Source organism: Diaphorina citri, unplaced genomic scaffold (genome assembly GCF_000475195.1).
Source record: "Diaphorina citri unplaced genomic scaffold, Diaci psyllid genome assembly version 1.1 scaffold1260, whole genome shotgun sequence".
In the NCBI taxonomy this organism is placed as follows: Eukaryota; Metazoa; Arthropoda; class Insecta; order Hemiptera; family Psyllidae; genus Diaphorina; species Diaphorina citri.
In genome coordinates, this window is record NW_007378689.1 from 25,179 (window position 1) to 45,374 (window position 20,196).

General features: G+C 35.8%; 4 protein-coding genes, 1 long non-coding RNA gene and 2 other non-coding genes across 7 annotated transcripts in view; 3 read left to right on the forward strand and 4 right to left on the reverse strand.

Moving 5' to 3' along the window:
- The first annotated feature begins 255 nt into the window (after window positions 1–255).
- Window positions 256–3,360, forward strand: LOC103515028 (glutamic acid-rich protein-like). Its single transcript, XM_008479946.2, has 4 exons — window positions 256–447; window positions 1,771–1,940; window positions 2,030–2,460; window positions 2,662–3,360. The coding sequence occupies exons 1-4, from the start codon at window positions 272–274 to the stop codon at window positions 3,358–3,360; spliced, it is 1,476 nt and encodes a 491-aa protein (XP_008478168.2). The 5' UTR covers window positions 256–271.
- A 1,382-nt stretch (window positions 3,361–4,742) lies between these two features.
- Window positions 4,743–4,944, reverse strand: LOC113469860. The gene has a single exon (XR_003393145.1). It is a non-coding gene; the product is annotated as a U2 spliceosomal RNA (small nuclear RNA).
- Window positions 4,945–6,121: 1,177 nt separating this feature from the next.
- LOC103515030 (transmembrane protein 127-like) lies at window positions 6,122–6,949 on the forward strand. The gene has a single exon (XM_008479948.1). It carries the CDS (start codon window positions 6,122–6,124, stop codon window positions 6,947–6,949), a length of 828 nt encoding a protein of 275 aa, XP_008478170.1.
- Window positions 6,950–7,828: 879 nt separating this feature from the next.
- Window positions 7,829–8,561, reverse strand: LOC113469853. The gene is made up of 2 exons (XR_003393141.1): window positions 8,168–8,561; window positions 7,829–7,916 (listed from the first exon to the last, which is right to left on the reverse strand). It is a non-coding gene; the product is annotated as an uncharacterized LOC113469853 (long non-coding RNA).
- Window positions 8,562–9,985: 1,424 nt separating this feature from the next.
- LOC113469855 (transmembrane protein 127-like) lies at window positions 9,986–11,898 on the reverse strand. The gene is made up of 3 exons (XM_026827848.1): window positions 11,559–11,898; window positions 10,659–10,877; window positions 9,986–10,569 (listed from the first exon to the last, which is right to left on the reverse strand). The coding sequence occupies exons 2-3, from the start codon at window positions 10,858–10,860 to the stop codon at window positions 9,986–9,988; spliced, it is 786 nt and encodes a 261-aa protein (XP_026683649.1). The 5' UTR covers window positions 10,861–10,877; window positions 11,559–11,898.
- Window positions 11,899–13,634: 1,736 nt separating this feature from the next.
- The window catches only part of LOC103515031, a 9,354-nt gene continuing 2,792 nt past the window's right edge, over window positions 13,635–20,196 (reverse strand). The window contains exons 2-3 of the mRNA XM_026827849.1: window positions 14,930–15,012; window positions 13,635–14,246 (exon numbers count right to left, since the gene is read on the reverse strand). Coding sequence (XP_026683650.1) covers window positions 13,635–14,246; window positions 14,930–15,012 — 695 coding nt within the window. The remainder of the gene's footprint in view (window positions 14,247–14,929; window positions 15,013–20,196) is intronic.
- Window positions 19,388–19,589, forward strand: LOC113469858. The gene has a single exon (XR_003393144.1). It is a non-coding gene; the product is annotated as a U2 spliceosomal RNA (small nuclear RNA).

Here is a 20,196-nt window from a genome sequence, read left to right on the forward strand (position 1 = left end):
TCTGTAATCCACTGAGTCATGGTGTTCATCAGATGTAGGAGACCCCAGTACAATTCTGGGAAGATCAGTAATAAGTAATAGTTATCTGAACTGTAGATATTAAATTTAATATATTTGTATATAAAAATGTATTGCCTTTGTTTCAATGGTTTTCCTTAGTTATCCTTGTATTTTGACTGAAGAAAATATGAATTATAGATTGAATAGTAACTGCTATAGGGTCTTATCATTTGTTGTTAACATAAATAACATTTTTACAGGTAAATACATCATGTGGAATGTAGAGCACAAGTTCCTCTCATCTCTAGACCTGATTGTCCTCACAGCCAGTAGGAAAAACACTGCAGATGTTGAAGTTCACCTGCCGATCTCATCTCAGATGGAAATATCTCCGGAGTGGATGAAGCAAGTCAACCAACACGTCCAAACATTGACCGGAATAGATAAGTAAGTTTTTTGGGAAACCTCCATAGTAAGGGAGGAATAGTGTTGTGGGAAGAAGAAAAAGAAGGGATTCTTTGATCTCTCAATTAAGAACATTAATATTTCTGAAGTTTGAAGTTGCGTGAACATATATCCAGTGTGAACTTTTTCAAGTCGCGTATGAATATCAAACTCCATACCCGGTGAATTAATCATGGGCATGATACAAAAAGAAGGGGAAAAAAAACATGGTGTTCATCAGATGTAGGAGACCCCAGTACAATTCTGGAAAGATCAGTAATAAGTAATAGCTAACTGAACTGTAGAGGAAGGCTTTATGAGGCCCACTAAAACCATGAATTTAATTAATGGACGTGTTCAGTAAACTATTGTATTATTTGTAACATGGTGTTCATCAGATGTAGGAGACCCCAGTACAATTCTGGGAAGATCAGTAATAAGTAATAGTTATCTGAACTGTAGAGGAAGGCTTTATTAGGCCCACTAAAACCATGAATTTAATTAATGGACGTGTTCAGTAAACTATTGTATTATTTTTAATGCCTCATAAAAAATAATTATTGACAACATGAAATTTAGGGTGAAGATTGATTGACTAATACTCAGGGTGTTAATGTTTATAAAATCTATCCCAGAACTTGGGTTTTCAAAAAAATTTACTGACATTAACTCTTATATTGTTTCTTTCTTTCAGAGTGAACATTGTTCTTTGTGAAGGTGACTCCAAATGTGTTGGATACACAGTAAAATGGACCAGCAAATTACCTTTACTCTAATCTAATCTTACTCTCTTTCTCTTACAGCTGAATTGGCTGAACTATCCAAAATGAAATTGGACTCATGCTGAAGTACACTTTAGCCTTCTTTCCTTGTAAAATGGACCAGCAAATTACCTTTACTCTAATCTAATCTTACTCTCTTTCTCTTACAGCTGAATTGGCTGAACTATCCAAAATGGCTGGATCTACCATCGCATAGATCAAATTCCAATGTTCATCTCTCTGGCAACCAGAAATATATGTTGTTTGTGTAGATTTTAGAAAGGACCCAGGTCAATGGTTCTGAGTAATTTTTGGTCATCTGAGTTACACAATGATGCCAAGAAAACAAATACAGTCCAAGGAATGTTTTAATATCAGGTTGCAGGATGCAGTTTCCAAGGGTAATGCCTCATAAAAAATAATTATTGACAACATGAAATTTAGGGTGAAGATTGATTGACAACAATAATACTCAGGGTGTTAATGTTTATAAAATCTATCCCAGAACTTGGGTTTTCAAGAAAACTTTACTGACATTAGTCATTAACTCTTCCTATTGTTTCAGAGTGAACATTGTTCTTTGTGAAGGTGACTCCAAATGTGTTGGATACACAATACAATCAGGACTTCCTGCTGACACTCCAGAAGAATCAGGGAAACAGGTATCAAATGATAAACAGTTGACCTTTATCAAAGAAAAACTCTTGAAAAAGTATGCTCAAAATATTCATGATGTAGCAATAAAAAATAGTCAAAGTGAGAATCTTGATGAAAGCTCGAAGACTGATGAAAGGAATGAAGTTGAAACAGATGGAATGGAAATACAGCAATAAAAAATAGTCAAAGTGAGAATGTTGATGAAAGCTTGAAGACTGATGAAAGGAATGAAGTTGAAACAGATGGAATGGAAATAGAAAGGGATGGTGATAATATTAGTACAAAACAAGGTGATGTAAATGTCAAGGAGGATGTGGAAATCAAAGAAAAGCAAAACACTCAAAATGTTGATAAAATTGAAACAGAAGGAGAAATAAAGACTTTAAATGAAGTTGACAATAAAAAGGATGAAAGTAAAGCACAAAATGAAAGTCGCAAAAAAAATATTAAAGAAGACTCTAAGGAATTAATATCAGAGAAGAAACTGGAAGACAAAGAAAAGCCAGATGAAGAAGGAAAGAATATGGTTAGGACTGCAGACGAAAACAATCTCAATACAATAGAAAGCGAAGATCATCAAAAAGCAAAGAATGAAGAGGAACGTAAAAAGGATGAAAGTGAAGCACAAAATGAAAGTTGCAAAAAAAATATTAAAGATTCTAAGGAATTAATATCAGAGAAGAAACTGGAAGACAAAGAAAAGCCAGATGAGGATGGAAAGAATATGGTTATGACTGCAGACGAAAACAATCTCAATACAATAGAAAGCAAAGATCATCAAAAATCAAAGAATGAAGAGGAACAAGAAATTGTAAATGAAAATCAAACAATAGAAAATAATTGTAAAACGGAACCAGAAGAGAAAAAAATCAACGATAAAGAACAAAGAAATGAAAAAGAGGAAGAGGTAAAAAACCATAACGAGACAGTAAATGAAAAGAAAGAAAGTTCAACAATTCGTGAAAGCAAAGAACATGAAACAAATCAAGACCAAGGTAAAAAAGATGAATCTCTTATGGAAACTGATGTTGATAAAGAAAACGTTCGAAAACATAATGAAAACAACCAAGATGGACATGAAAAACTGGAAGAACCAAGTAAACAGGTTGAACCAGAAGCAGCCCGAGATGAAGAACCAGAACAAAACAAGGAAGATAAAACTGGATCAGACAAAGAAGATGGAGTGAGGCCAGATGAAGAGAAGGCCAGCAAACTTGAAAATAAAAAAAGTGGTAATCAAACTAAAGAAAGAGCCACAGAAAAAATAGGAGATGTACAAAAGGAAAAAGTAGATAGTGATATCGATGAGATAACACAACCAAAGGAAAAGAAGAAAAAAGAAACTCAAGAAGTAGTCGAGATATTATCTTCTTCTGAAGAAGAGGATGATGGATCAAGAGATGAAGATGATAATAATGATGAGGATAGTAGTGATGATGAGGACAGTGACAGTAGTGATGTAATAGAAGTATCTGATAGTTCAGATACAGATAGATAATAATGATGAGGATAGTAGTGATGATGAGGACAGTGACAGTAGTGATGTAATAGAAGTATCTGATAGTTCAGATACAGATAGCATTGAGAAGTTTGATGTACCTAATATTGTATCCTCAAATTAGTCTATTTCTGCTGAATGGCTTTTACTTGTCCATGTTGTCTATTCTTCATAACTTCCGATTTTGACGAAACAAAAAAATATGTAAGGAGGTAGGTATGTTATAAGTTATAAAAGAAATTTGCTAAATTTGAAGCTCCATTGGGGGCAATTTTAATGAGTTCTGAGACTTCTGAGTTGCTTGAACTAGGTATTTATTTTAAATTCATTGTCATGAAGTTTACTCAGGATTGATTCTAACACGTTCTGTACCTATATGTATAGTTAGAGCCATTTAACACTGAGCGGATTTTTACCGCCTGCAAAATTCGCGATTTCTTTCACACACAGCGGTTTACATTTACGTAGGTAACACTTCAAGAAATTAAAAATTATTATCAATATTCCTTACATCACAACAATTCAAATATGACTATATAATACTGCAGCGGGAAAAAAAACCGCGATCGCGGGTCTAAATTTCTGCGGACGTCCAGCGGATCCGCAGGGAAAACGCGCGGATTTCACTAGAATACCGCTGTGTGTGAAAGGACTCATTAAACACTCATTGACTAGGCGGAAAAAAACGCGGTAAAAATCCCCTCAGTGTGAAATGGCTCTTACTGTTTCAATTTCACTAGGTGATCGCACCTTCATACTTTGAGGGCAATTGGTCGAAAAATGAAGAAGAATGAATCGTGAATCTTTTTGCAAACAAGCAACAACTTTAACGCGCTTGCTTGCCATGCAGAAGGTCTCGGGTTCAAATCCCACCATCGACAAAAGTTTTTCTCGTTTTTCGATATCAAATATTTCAAGGGGTTACTTAATTACTTTCTGGTGTTCTCGTGTTGACCCAGCACCTAAATGGGAAGTATTGTGTCTCTTCTCGCCCATCTGATAAGAGGTATACTACGGTGACAGACATGGTAACTGTTTATATAAACTAGCAAACTCTATTGAGACGGCACTATCTTCAATGAATGTTTCTGAATCAATATTCCTGTGACGTCACACATATTTAAACTCTTTCATTAGAACGGAAAATAAAAATTGAATTTTCGACCTTTTACAGTTATTTTTTCAGAGTTTTGATCTGAGATTTGGATTTTTCACAACTTTTTACATATAGGAATCTACCATTTATTCATAATTTTTACCCATTTGCAACTGCTCCATTGCATTTAACGTGGTAGAAGTATATTGCCGCTAACGCTAACTACCTTACTACCTAGAGCTACTTACGCTTTCCAAGCTCAAAGCTTTGAAGATGAGAGTGAGAGATTAGGTGGGCCGGTCCCGGAGGTACTGCAATACCGGGTCAACCCGCGACACTCGCGACAGAGGTGGAGCAAGCCCCTAGCACTCCGTCATTTTCCAAAAATCAGTTTAATATACTGGCACCTCGATGAGGCGCGTATCAGATATTAAGCTGATAAGAACAGATACTACACTTTGATATTAGCCAAGAGGCCGAGAAGCGATAACTTCACGATTGGAAAAGTTTGTGAGGTGAACCAAGATTGGAAATAGAAAATAGTGAGAAGTTATACCATAAATTTTAGACTATTTTAGAGGTTATTCTCTCCTCTACTCTCTCTCGCTCTCTCTCTCTCTCTCTCTCTCTCTCTCTCTCTCTCTCTCTTTCCCTCTACTCTTTAACAGCCTGTTCAGTGTGTTCACACTACACTATTTTTTTTTTCGTCCAAATCCAAAGTAGGTATGTTTTGAGACAGGATAGAAGAAGGATGAAAGCCAGTCTCTCCTAGAACAAACTTATCGGTTTAGGATTAAGGTTGTTCCGGGCGGGAATCGAGCCCGCGACCTAGCGCTTACAAGTTGAAGGGACCCTTCAAGCTAACTGGACTGATTTTTGCTGTTTGCTAGGGAGCTGATTCTGACATTTTGAGGTTGCACACTTTCCAACTCAAATGAAGTCGTATATTTTTACTTTTGAAAGTGAAGTGCAAAAAAAAAACTTGGCTCCACTGTTTTTTCAGTGTTGTCAGATGGGTTCAGTGAAATTATACTAGATTCGTGCTAAAATTATACTAAAATTTGAAAAATTATACTAAATCACTCAAACTCCATTGCATTTGACGTGGTAGAAGTATTGCCGCTAACGCTAACTAGGTACCTAGCTACTTACGCTTTCCAAGGTTCAAAGCTTTGAAGATGAGAGATTAGGTGGGCCGGTCCCGGAGGTACTGCAATACCGGGTCAACCCGCGACACTCGCGACAGAGGTGGAGCAAGCCCCTAGCACCAAAATTTTGGAGTCCGTCTCACAGTAAAAGACAAAATGATCATGCTTTATTCATACTGTCAGCTTAGAACACAATGTCCTACTTTGCTAGCAGTATAATAGAGCACCCGTTATGGATATAATCTTGTTACCAACTTGAGAGAGAGAAAAAAACCCTGACCTAAAGTTGAGACTTTGCACAGAAGTGAATAGTTCATCCCTGAAGGGGATTTAGTATAAACCAATGAGGTATGAGATGATAGTAAAAATAAATATATAAAAAAACATAAAAATAGATAACTATTGAAATCTCACTGCATTGAAAAGATGGGAAGTTAGGTGGGACATGTACAATTTACTTTGGGTTTTAACTTTTGACCCTAATTGCCTTTTTGTTTCAGCTAATACATACATTAGCATGTTCAATCCACTTCATATTCCATCTGGATCTTTACCATCAACATCCTCATCGTCAAGAGGATGGCGGTATCCAAAGGATGACGAGAAGAACTTTATCGCAGCCACTCTACACTTGTTGACTATCACAATTATTTGCTCCTGTATGACACAACTTGAATGGTTTAGACTCTGGGGTAATGCAAAGTGTGCCCCTCAGATAGGTCTCTACCACATTTTCTCTCACACTTACAGGAATATTGATTCAGAAACATTCATTGAAGATAGTGCTGTCTCAATAGAGTTTGCTAGTTTATATAAACAGTTACCATGTCTGTCCAATGATGTCATACGACTCATGCAAGTCATCATTTTCCTGTGCTTCCTTGCCGTTTTCTATTCTTTGTTTGGGTTCTTCCTTGATTTATTTGGTCCTAAACAGAAACTGTTCAAAATATTGAGAAGGAATGCAGTACCTAGTATTTTGTGTGTGCTTACAATCATGTGTATAGTAGCAGTTAGTTACATGGTAACAGAAGCAATGCAAGCCAATGCAATCCCTGAGGATTCAAGTCCAAAGCATTATATTCTACAAGTAACCTATGATAATGGTTACTACTTGATCACTATTGCCGGAGCATTTGCCATTGTTACAACAGCATGTAATCTATTGCAACCTCAGTCTAGTATGGAAACTGATCTCCATCAACGTTTGGTAGAACATTGGGATGGTTTAGAAACATTTAGTGTGAATATGAACTCCATGCCTAATGTTCATTGTCCCACCACATCTTCCCCTCCCCATACTACTATAACAACCTCTCAACCACCTCCCCCTTACTCTCCTTAATCCAATAATGGCATATTTTACTAACCTTAAAAGTAGTCATATTTTCCCTGTACATTCCCTAATATTTATTTCCTATTTATCAAATACAAAATTTGCAGATTTTTGAATAAGACATCAGGGAAGAATGTTTAGGAAGTTTCATTAGGTTATTATTTTAAAAATCTATCTCCTGATATAATCTACCTACAAATATCTATTGGTTTGGAGTAGGTACATGTTCAAAATTACATAATTATTTTGAACATGAACCCAGTTGTTTTTATATTGCTATTAGCTGATTATGATTCAATAAAGTAGGTGGGTTAGTTAGTGCTTCTGGAAATATTAAGCACAAGGCTGAAAATCTGTGGTCTGAACACAAACTTATTATAGCCTCCCTTGTCAGAGGAAGTGTCATAATAATTAATTTGGGCTTCTGGAAACATTAAGCACAAGGCTGAAAATCTGTGGTCTGAACACAAACTTATTATAGCCTCCCTCGTCAGAGAAAGTGTCATAATAATTAATTTGGTGTGTAAAATATGTTCTGGTTACTGTTATTTATTAATCTCACTTTGGGCAGCATTTATTTACCTGAATTACCTTATTTTTCTGTTAGTTATGTGTGTACTGTGTACCTCCTTGTAGATAAACTGTAAATACTTCAGTTAGGTGTACTTATCTTAGTTTAAGAATCTGGAGCTAAGCTTTATCTTTTATCTACATTAATTTGGTGTGTAAAATATGTCCTGGTTATTGTTATTTATTAATCTCACTTTGGGCAGCATTTATTTACCTGAATTACCTTATTTTTCTGTTAGTTATGTGTGTACTGTGTACCTCCTTGTAGATAAACTGTAAATACTTCAGTTAGGTGTACTTATCTTAGTTTAAGAATCTGGAGCTAAGCTTTATCCTTTATCTACAAGTTATGGCAGGTTTCAAGGAATAAATAATAAAATTATGTTTTTGAATCCCTTGCAAACACCTTTGAAATACATAATTGAAATGCTCAACAGCCACCTTCCTGCTCAACAGCAGGTTGCCTCACAGACAAAGGATACCAAATGATTTTGAGAAGATGATGAGAGAGGTATTGATACGGGGGGGATGCTGATCAAGATAGAATATTTTATGTTTAGAAACTTTTGAGAATTCAGTGAATTAGTTGGGTCCATAGATATTGATAAATTAGTTAGGTCCATAATAAAATTATGTTTTTGAATCCCTTGCAAACACCTTTGAAATACATAATTATTTATTTAATGGTGTCTATTTTGATTCCTCTTAGTGAAATCTCTTATTCCGATTTCATTGATGAATCCTGCCATAAGCACTTCCGAGGAACAATTAATTGTTTGTGATAGTTTTTATAGCAAGATTAAGAATATCTATTTATCTGTTTACTGCAGGGATGTGAAATGTAAAATTCTCCTTCCATCCCGAATGAAAACCTTGTTCTTAGGTATCTTAAAAGGTCCTCGTGCCCATAAAAAACACAATATTAGTAGGTACATATTTATTTTATTTTTGTCAGTAGGATGTTCAAGTTAAAACAAATTATATTAAAATCAATAAACCATTACTTAAAAGTTCCTTTATTTAGAAAATGAAAGAAGCGTTTTTATTTTAACAATCTTGACTCCATTTAAGTAAATTAATTTAATTTAAAAGTGTGTTTCGTTTCTGTGGTCCAGCTGTTATTCAGGGCCAAATTGCCATTATTCATACGTACATAATAAGAAGAAACAGAAAACAAAGATAAATATATTATACTTCACGCAATATTAATCAATTTATTTATTTCACACATGTAAAGAGTCTGTGAGCACAAATTAATACAAAAAAATAGTTTTTAAGATTTTAATATACAAAATACCTAATTATACGATTTCTGCTGAAAAGAGAAAGACCTTACACAAATAAAGTTGAGAAAAGAGTAGGTATACAACTGAAGTTTTATGACTACAGGCGAGTGATTTTCAAACTGGGGTCTGGGGTGATCTGAGATTTGATAGATTCTGAGATTAACAGCCAAAAATGGCTGAAAAATCAACGGTTCTTCTGAAGTCAAGACATATACTCCGAATAAAAAACACAATATTAGTAGGTACATATTTATTTTATTTTTGTCAGTAGGATGTTCAAGTTAAAACAAGTTACATTAAAATCAATAAACCATTACTTAAAAGTTCCTTTATTTAGAAAATGAAAGAAGCGTTTTTATTGTAACAATCTTGACTCCATTTAAGTAAATTAATTTAATTTAAAAGTGTTTCGTTTCTGTGGTCCAGCTGTTATTCAGGGCCAAATTGCCATTATTCATACATACATAATAAGAAGAAACACAAAACAAAGATAAATATATTATAGTTCACGCAATATTAATCAATTTATTTATTTCACACATGTAAAGAGTCTGTGAGCACAAATTAATACAAAAAATTAGTTTTTAAGATTTTAATATACAAAATACCTAATTATACGATTTCTGCTGAAAAGACCTTACACAAATAAAGTTGAGAAAAGAGTAGGTATACAACTGAAGTTTTATGACTACAGGCGAGTGATTTTCAAACTCGGGTGATCTGAGATTTGATAGATTCTGAGATTAACAGCCAAAAATGGCTGAAAAATCAACGGTTCTTCTGAAGTCAAGACATATACTCTTAATTCAGAAAAAGAAAATAACTGGAGAAACAAAGACCCACTGCTATAGACAAAAGGAAAAAGGACAGAGAAATATTTACTAGCCTTACCCTACAAAATTATATAGAACTGAAAATTATAATTGTAGTTATTATTACCTAAAAGTAAATTAATCCAGCAATTCAGCTAGCTATAATGCACCATTTCTCAATCTCAATGGATCACGGAAGTTAAGCAACGTTACGTGTAGTTAGTGATTGGGTAGGTGACCATCTGGGACAACACGTGATGGCCCCTTTCAACTTGTGAGGGCAAATGAAGAAAAAAAAATCGTATTACACAAAAAGCTGTACCTGCCTACATTAATCTTTTTACAAATTTATACAAATCACGAATATTTTACAAAAATTACCGTCTTAAAATAGATGTGGTGGGACAATGAACATTAGGCATGGAGTTCATATTCACACTAAATGTTTCTAAACCATCCCAATGTTCTACCAAACGTTGATGGAGATCAGTTTCCATACTAGACTGAGGTTGCAATAGATTACATGCTGTTGTAACAATGGCAAATGCTCCGGCAATAGTGATCAAGTAGTAACCATTATCATAGGTTACTTGTAGAATATAATGCTTTGGACTTGAATCCTCAGGGATTGCATTGGCTTGCATTGCTTCTGTTACCATGTAACTAACTGCTACTATACACATGATTGTAAGCACACACAAAATACTAGGTACTGCATTCCTTCTCAATATTTTGAACAGTTTCTGTTTAGGACCAAATAAATCAAGGAAGAACCCAAACAAAGAATAGAAAACGGCAAGGAAGCACAGGAAAATGATGACTTGCATGAGTCGTATGACATCATTGGACAGACATGGTAACTGTTTATATAAACTAGCAAACTCTATTGAGACAGCACTATCTTCAATGAATGTTTCTGAATCAATATTCCTGTAAGTGTGAGAGAAAATGTGGTAGAGACCTATCTGAGGGGCACACTTTGCATTACCCCAGAGTCTAAACCATTCAAGTTGTGTCATACATAAGTGTGAGAGAAAATGTGGTAGAGACCTATCTGAGGGGCACACTTTGCATTACCCCAGAGTCTAAACCATTCAAGTTGTGTCATACAGGAGCAAATAATTGTGATAGTCAACAAGTGTAGAGTGGCTGCGATAAAGTTCTTCTCGTCATCCTTTGGATACCGCCATCCTCTTGACGATGAGGATGTTGATGGTAAAGATCCAGATGGAATATGAAGTGGATTGAACATGCTAATGTATGTATTAGCTGAAACAAAAAGGCAATTATGGTCAAAAGTTAAAACCCAAAGTAAATTGTACTTGTCCCACCTAACTTCCCATCTTTCCAATGCAGTGAGATTTCAATAGTTATCTATTTTTATGTTTTTTTATTTATTTGTTTATTTATTTTTACTATCATCTCATACCTCATTGGTTTATATTAAATCCCCTTCAGGGCTGAGCTATTCACTTCTTTGCAAAGTCTCAACTTTGGGTCAGGGTTTTTTTCTCTCTCTCTCTCTCTCTCAAGTTGGTAACAAGATTATATATATCCATAACGGGTGTTCTAGTATACTGCTAGCAAAATAGGACATTGTGATTTATTTATTTTTACTATCATCTCATACCTCATTGGTTTATATTAAATCCCTTTCAGGGATGAGCTATTCACTTCTTTGCAAAGTCTCAACTTTGGGTCAGGGTTTTTTTCTCTCTCTCAAGTTGGTAACAAGACTATATCCATAACGGGTGTTCTATTATACTGCTAGCAAAATAGGACATTGTGTTCTAAGCTGACAGTATGAATAAAGCAATATCATTTTGTCCTTTACTGTGAGACGGACTCCAAAATTTTGGAGCATCCATGAAAGGAGGAAGGATCACTATAGAATGGAAAACAGTGTCTGTTCTATTTCATATCCCCTTTCTTTATCCCATACAAGCTTACCTCACAGGTTCTGGAAAAAATCAGGACCCAGCTATCAGCTTAACATTGCACCAAGGACAGGATGCAATCACTTGCTGCTCTTTGATAGTTAGAAGTTTGACTCAAGAGGATGGCCAAATACTGATAACACTTTTCAGTGTTGGGTCCTTGTGAAAAGTTGAACAATCCTATTCTATGTTTTTTTTACTTGAGAGTCTCTTTGGGAGTTGTAGTCACTATTCAATCTGGGTAGACACCTTAATCTTATCTAGTCTCTTTCACTTCACTGTGATAATTGATAATACTGAATTTCCTTGATGAAAGATGAAACTTAAGTTTTGAAACTTTTGTTGGAGAAAATGAAAGTTTTTTTTTTTTTTTTTTTTTTTTTTTTTACACTAGATGATAAACAGCCAGTTGAAATATTTGCAATATTGAAATGGTTAACCTACATTCTGACGGATGTAAATTTCTTGTTATCTCTGGACTTAATAGAATCTGGGAGCGGTTGAGTAAACTGTGGATTTATAGGCAAACTGTTGGACCAAATCTGTAATGAGCAAGTATCCTTTAAGTATTTATAGACCATTTTTGCCGAATTTCATCAAAATCGAAAAAAAACCGTTCCGTTGGAGAGTTATGGTGAAGTAGAAAAACAAACAGAAGAACTAAATTCAAATTCGCCAATCACTCCGTTGGGTGGTGTTCTTCAATTTGGCCTAGGTGTGGACAAAACTAACACGAGTTTCGAGTACATACTACTAAGGAAGCATGAGTAGTACTAAGGATAACTAAGTAAGGATTTTATGAATGCCCTATGACGTGCCTCAGGCTGAACTTCCTTTTCCCTGGAATCTAAATGCTACCCTTCCCTGATGTTATCTAACATTCTAAATCTAAATGAAATCTAAATTTCCAAATGTTGGAGGAATCCAGCAGTTTTTAGAAGCGAGTGTTTGTTTTCCTGTTCGTTCCTCGAATTTCCAATATTTTTATTTTCTATTATTTTCCTCAAGTCTCTATTTCTAGAGAGTTTTTGCAACCAAAATCAGCGTCCTGTTAATTGATCTCTTGAAGGTTATTTGACGAAAACTCGTTTCTCTGAAGTCTCTATTTCTAGAGAGTTTTTGCAACCAAAATCAGCGTCCTGTTAATTGATCTCTTGAAGGTTATTTGACGAAAACTCGTTTCTGCACATTCTCTGCGCATGTGCAGAAACGAGTTTTGGTCAAGTATGTTGAAGATTTCAATTACCGGAGCTAATTTTGGTTGCAAAACTCATCTCACGCCTACATGCCTGCGTTCCAGAACTTCACATTTCGTAAAAGTTATGGCATTTATGACGGAAGACGAAAAAAAAATAATAAAAGATTGAATTGGAAAAAAAAAATATGTTCTTAATAATATGTAGTTGCTGTGACGTCAAAACATTAAAATATTCGAGGTAAAAAGTTGTTAAGCTGCTTTCAGCTTTCGAGGGAAACGAGTTTTGGTCAAGTATGTTGAAGATTTCAATTATCGGAGCTAATTTTGGTTGCAAAACCTCTCCATTGTTGTCAAACTCATCTCACGCCTACATGCCTGCGTTCCAGAACTTCACACTTCGCAAAAGTTATGACATTTATGACGGAAGACGGAAAAAAATAATAAAAGATTGAATCGGAAAAAAAATAAGTATATTCTTAATAATATGTAGTTGCTGTGACGTCAAAACATTAAAATATTCGAGGTAAAAAGTTGTTAAGCTGCTTTCAGCTTTCGAGAACGTCGCGTCGCCCAGAAGAGGTAGAAAGCTATCATAACTAATAACCCGTTCCAAGTTTGGCTGCAAGGTACTTATAATAATGAGATATAGGGAACTTAGGGGTATAATATATGATAGAGGCATAAAAGTATGGGAAGCCTAATATGAGCTTATCACGAGACCAAACCGTTTTGTCTACAAATAATGAAAAGTTTGTTTTGTTGGGAAAACAAGAACATCGGACGGCAAATTTGGTTAGCATTCTCCTACAGAAGGACTGTTGATTAAATAGCTAATATAGGACAACATAAAGACCCAGGTACCTACTTTTGATCCGTATATGTAATTATGTATTATATTGTATTTTTATTCAATTCTTGTACTGGTAGATTGCTGCTATTTAATAATAACATATAATTATATGCTGGGTTTAAGTGACGTTTTCTCTCAAGGATTAACAGTGTTTGCTTCTCTATTTCCTTCTCTAGTCGTTGAATGTTCTTTTCGGTTGTTTCTATCTTCAATTTCAAGTTTCTTACCATCAGGACATGGTATTCGTTTAGCTTCAATACTTTTTTCTTACGATGCAATTTCTTCAAATCTAAATCCAAAGCCCTTGGTGATTTTCTGTATTGACCTTGTTTTTGTTTCAATTGTTCTAACTCTTGACATATTCGCTGACACAAGAGTCCACACTCCTCATTCTTCTGTGAAAGTGTGCCATAATGATATTCCATTCTTTCTTCATACCTGACGCTCTTTTCTTTCACAATATCCCATTTGGTTTTCAAATTCTTTTGTCTTCTAACTTCTCTTTGAAACTTGCGTTTCAACTTTGCTCTCTTAGTCCTTAGTCGATGGAGAGTTCTTTCTATATGTTGTTCACAGTCATTGTATTGTACTCTGTTTTCTAATTTATTTTCATCCCGAGAGTTGTTGACAAATTGTACTCGTTTTTCAGTCCGTTCTTCTCGGTATTATTCTTAGATATTTTATTAAGTTTTGCACAAAAAACGGAGCCCCTTTCTTTTTCTCTCTATAATTCCTTCTTTCTCTTCCTCTTCTTACTTCCTATCTTTCTTCCTTTACCTACTCTTTCTTTCTCTTCTTTTCCCCCTCTCCACTAACTTATCCTCTCTGTCCCTCCTTCTTTCTCCATCTTTTGCTCTCTCTTCTTCTCTATCTCTCTCTTACACACACGTATGTACAATTGTACATATAGCCCATCATCACCATTATTTATTCTTTTGATGACATGGGTCTGTAATAATAATTATTATTATTATACTGATTGCTACTACATAGATCCAGTCTGGACTAGGACTTTTGTGATCTGTAGTATTAGACGCTTCTACAATATCTATTGTCTGTTTCTCCTGATCTGCTAGTAGATCGATATCTCCACGATCTACTGAAATCCTACTTGAATCCACACAACTCCATTGCTCTTCTTCTATAACTTGTTTGCATAAATCGTGGTATTGGTCTATTAGGCTGAATATATCAGAAATATCATCATTTGTTTCACACACACGTATATGTACATATAGCCCATCATTACCATTATTTATTCTTTTGATGACATGGGTCTGTAATAATAATTATTATTATTATACTGATTGCTACTACATAGATCCAGTCTGGACTTTTCTTCTCGACCTATGTCCTCGAACTTGATTTGAGTTACAGGTGGTTCTTCCTGTCCAAGAGATTCTGGATTTTCTGTTTTATCTGGTGATTCATCAGTAATATTATCAGCAGGACTTTTGAGTCTGGACTTTACGACACAGTGGCATGATAGTGCATACTGTATACATGCTAATATACAGGGTATTCCAAAAACAGTGTGCGTAAAATTTTAGTATATATTTCAGAAAATGTTAACAATACCTAACACCTACCATTTCCTGCATTTGAAGTTATAGGTACAGACAAAAATCTTCTTCTTTTTCTTCGCCTTTTCAGTGTTTTTTTTTTTTTTAGCCTCTCAATCAGTCTGTTTGTGTAATATGCTGTGTCATATGGCAACCCAGACTCTGGGCAGCTCATCAATAAATTATTGATTGTTTCTCTATCTAAACTTTTTTTGAGCCACCCTGTCTATATTTGCGGATCCCCCCCCCCTCCTCAGGGTGGTAATTATTTCATAAAATTATTCAAAATACAACCCGCCATGCCATGTATAAGTTGATAATTATAAACAGAGTTTATTAGGCCATTAAAATCTTTAATAACAACGCTAGATTCTAGGATAGCATGGGTTGGTTTACTTTAGAATTAGAGGTTTCTGCTTAGCACCTCATAAACCAAGGGAGGGAGGGAGGGGAGGAGAACGAGGAGGAGGGGAAGGAGGAGGAGGGGAAGGAGGAGGAGGAAGAGGACGAGGCTTAGAGTAGCTTCCTGCCTACTTGACCTTTATGGCTGGCTTACACGAAGCCAAGAGCCAAGAAACAGTTAGTAGTCAGTCCGTTTGCTGGCCTCGCGCCCCATCTAAACATCACTGGCGTTCAGTAACAACAGGGGTGATAAAAAAAATCCTATTCAACAGCAACGAGCACAAACGGTACGGTACCTATAGGTACCTACCAAGTTTAGGAATCACTTGGCTAAACTGTTTTCTACAAAAGCGTAATGTCTGGATTGTCTGGAAGTTAGATGTTTTTCATCTAACGACATGTTTTGTCATTCCAAAACGAAGGTATTTCTGTTCTTCATTAAAAAAATGTCGAGGGAATGTTTTCAGCAAAGTGTGAATTCCACCAATGTTTTTTTTTTTCTTTCTTTCTTTCTTTTTTTTTCGTGTTTTTGTTTTTCTTCGTCTTCTCCTTCTTCTGCTTCTTCTTCTTCTTCTCCTCCTCCTCCTCCTTCTTCTTCTCCCCCTCCTCCTTCTTCTTGTATAATGATTGTATGTCAATGTTTATCCATGTTTTATTCAGTTTTGACGTGTTTTCTGACTACACTACGAGTAGAACAGAGAACTCATTTATTTTCGCTTTCAAAATGCGTTTTGTCTGTGTTTGTATGTGCATTCATTGCATTATCTAAGGTACTTGGATTGAATCTAAGCTATAAAATCGAGAAAAAACTCTCAATTGCACATTCTCCCCTCTTTCGATATTTTTTTTCTATTTTCTCTCTCTTTACTTTTTGGGTTCCTCTCTCTCTCTCTCTCTCTCTCTCTCTCTCTCTCTCTCTCTCGATAAATGTACTTTTTCTCTCTTTTTTCTTTACTCACTTCCCCTGATCTCGGTTGAATTTTGCTTTTGGAACCGATTCCAATGTCGCGCCATCTTGGATTTCCTATGGTTTAGTACAGGCGCTATCAGTGCTATCACAACAAAAGAGGGGAAACGAACTTCAGAAGAGGGGAAAATACGACTCTTGTGAATCGACGGCCGGTCGCCTAAGTGTGGACACACCTTAATATTAAATTCGACGTGATGCTGACGTCCAGAGATCTGACTAAAAATAAATGAGTGAACAATCTAACCTACGGTCTAGGAACGAAATACTCGTAATCCTAAACCTAAAGGTACCTAATCTAATTTTGGTCGAAAAAAACATCTCTCTCTCTCCCTCCTTCCCTCTCTCTCCCTCTCTTTCTTTCTATCCCTCCTTCTCTCTCTCCTTCCCTCTCTCTCTCTCCTTCCCTCTCTCTCTCTCTCTCCGTAATATACTCAGGAGCTCTCTCGTACAAAAAAACACTTTCTCTCTCCCTCCCCAATTACTTTTTTGTATAAAACAAATACTAATCACTCGAATAAACAAACTCATAAATATGAAAATTACATATTTCATTGGTTTTTGTATCTTCTCCTCGCTCATCTGATGAGGCATCAGACCTCCCTACGGGATGGGCAATGGGCATGTTATGACACAGACCATAATATATACAAAAAGTAAACTGTGCAATAAAATGGAGATTAAATAATTCGTTTTCTTTTTGTTTCAGATATGAATCAGCACAGAAAATGATCTTCAGATTCCACCTCTAAACCGTGTAATTACCTAGGTTTTAGGTGAATAAAAACAATAAAATAGATACAACATTAATATACAAATTTGAAAGTCGCAAAACCTCCTAAAGTTGAATGGTAGAGAAATAGTAAAACAATAAACCATTCGTAAACCCACGTTAACCACGTAAAAAGAATTGAGCTAATAGAAAAACCATACATTGTTTCTCTAATGGCATTAGACAGCATTATAGTAGCAGGAAATTAGAAAGCAAGCACAGGATGGGTTAATAATAATAGTAGGGATCAAAAAATCTCTGGAGAGGTAATGAGGGAAACTTAAAGGAAGTAAGAAAGACGGCTATAAATGAGAAATTGTAGAAAGCGCCATCACCATCACAAGGACGTTTAGTCGCTCGATAAACAATATTGTCCAACGACCATTTTTTGGTAGATTAGTTATTTTGAAAATTAAGGTGGTAATACGAGTATAATTATTGTGTTGAGAATACTTAAATACTAGTCACAATTATCGTTCCCCAATTACCTATAGATACCTATTACACCTTGATAAATTTTATGACTTGACTTGGACTCGAACCGCCAACCTCCAGATCAGAATTCCAACTGGCTTTAACACCTACACACACTGCTATAGCAGTGATCATAATAATTATATCCTAGGGGTTGGTAATATTCATCAAATAAATCCTCCCTCGTCTATCTTGTTCTTCCATTCCTTCTCTTCCCAATTCTGCTTCTCTCTCTCTCTTTCTCTCTCTATTCATCCTTACTTATTCCTCTCTCTTTCTCCCTCTTCTATCTTGTTCTTCCATTCCTTCTCTTCCCAATTCTGCTTCTCTCTCTCTCTCCCTCTTCTATCTTGTTCTTCCATTCCTTCTCTTCCCCATTCTGCTTCTCTCTCTCTCTCTCTATTCATCCCTACTTATTCCTCTTTCTTTCTCACCCTTCTATCTCCCCCTTTCTCCCTCTTCTATCTTATTCTTTCATTCCTTCTCTCCCTGCGTTCTTCCTACCCGTATTCTTCTCGATTTAAAAGTACTTAAGGAAAGATGCTGAGAATCTCGTTTGCGAAAGTTTTAATTCAAAAAGGGGGGGAGACGACTGTACGACGTCAGACGGGGTATGAAACACAAGAATAATTATATTCAGGTACCTAGATATTATATATCTACATACATAACACAACAAATGTACCTTGAGGATCTTGGCGGGTTCGATTCCCGCTCGGAGCGGATTTTATCCTAAAGAGATAAAATAACGTTCGTTCTCGGAACGGCTAGCTTTCTCCTATCCTGTCCTTATCTCTTTTACTGTAACGATAAGACCTTCGTTATCGTTATCACTTATTACAGTCCCCTCTATCACATCACTTTTAAAAAATAATAGTAATAAAAATTCATCTACCTAGGTTGGTATACGTTTTTGCACCTATCCTAGAGCTAAAAAGTTTCATCAGAAAATTTCCGCCTAGCCAGGATTCGAACCAAATATGCTGTACATTTTAGTAAAATATTAACTTCATTATTAGATATTATCTACTATATTTATTACTATTATTATTATTACTAATATTATTAGGAAACTTGCTTATTAGAATCTTATTAGTGCTTATTAGAAAGTTTTCCTATATTAGAAAAAAGATAGAGAGAAAACTACTCTTTAAGAAAGTACTTACTACTTTCTCATTAATAATAATTAAGACCAGACAAGGAGAGAGAGAGAGAGAGAGAGGGAAATAGAGAGAGAGGGGGGGGGGGATCGTATTCTATAACTTGTAAGCGCTAGGTCGCGGGTTCGATTCCCGCCCGGAACAACCATAATCCTAAATCCTAAACCGATAAGGTTTGTTCTAGGAGAGACTGGCTTTCATCCTTCTTCTATCCTGTCTCAAAACATACTTTGGATTTGGACGAAAAAAAAAAATAGAGTAGTGTGAACACTGAGCAGGCTGTTAAAGAGTAGAGGGAAAGAGAGAGAGAGAGAGAGAGAGAGCGAGAGCGAGAGCGAGCGAGAGAGTGTAGAGGAGAGAATAACCTCTAAAATAGTCTAAAATTTATGGTATAACTTCTCACTATTTTTTAGTTCCAATCTTAATTCACCTCACAAACTTTTCCAATCGTGAAGTTATCGCTTCTCGGCCTTTTGGCTAAGATCAAAGTGTAGTATCTGTTCTTATCAGCTTAATATCTGATACGCGCCTCATCGAGGTGCCAGTATATTAAACTGATTTTTGGAAAATGACGGAGTGCTAGGGGCTTGCTCCACCTCTGTCGCGAGTGTCGCGGGTTGACCCGGTATTGCAGTACCTCCGGGACCGGCCCACCTAATCTCTCATACTCATCTTCAAAGCTTTGAGCTTGGAAAGCGTAAGTAGCTCTAGGTAGTAAGGTAGTTAGCGTTAGCGGCAATATACTTCTACCACGTTAAATGCAATGGAGCAGTTGCAAATGGGTAAAAATTATGAATAAATGGTAGATTCCTATATGTAAAAAGTTGTGAAAAATCCAAATCTCAGATCAAAACTCTGAAAAAATAACTGTAAAAGGTCGAAAATTCAATTTTTATTTTCCGTTCTAATGAAAGAGTTTAAATATGTGTGACGTCACTTTACGCAGTTGTTTTTTTCGTCCGCTAGGTAGCGCCAGTATGCAAGCACGCTTGCGGAGGAGCAGAAAGAACTGCGCAGAAACGTATGCGCACAAACACATTAATGCGTTGCCTGCGAGGGAGCTTTGCTCGGGACATTTGATGTGACGTCATAGCCTACGGGAGCGTATGCCGTGACGTCAAAGTATACGGTTATAGAGATATTGTAAAAGTTAGGTTAGGAGAACAGCCGAATAAGCGTCATTCAGTAGGATAAGGAAAGTCGTGTGATGTTCACACCAGATTTTTATTTTTCCACTTATTTCTCTCTCTCTCTCTCTCTCTCTCT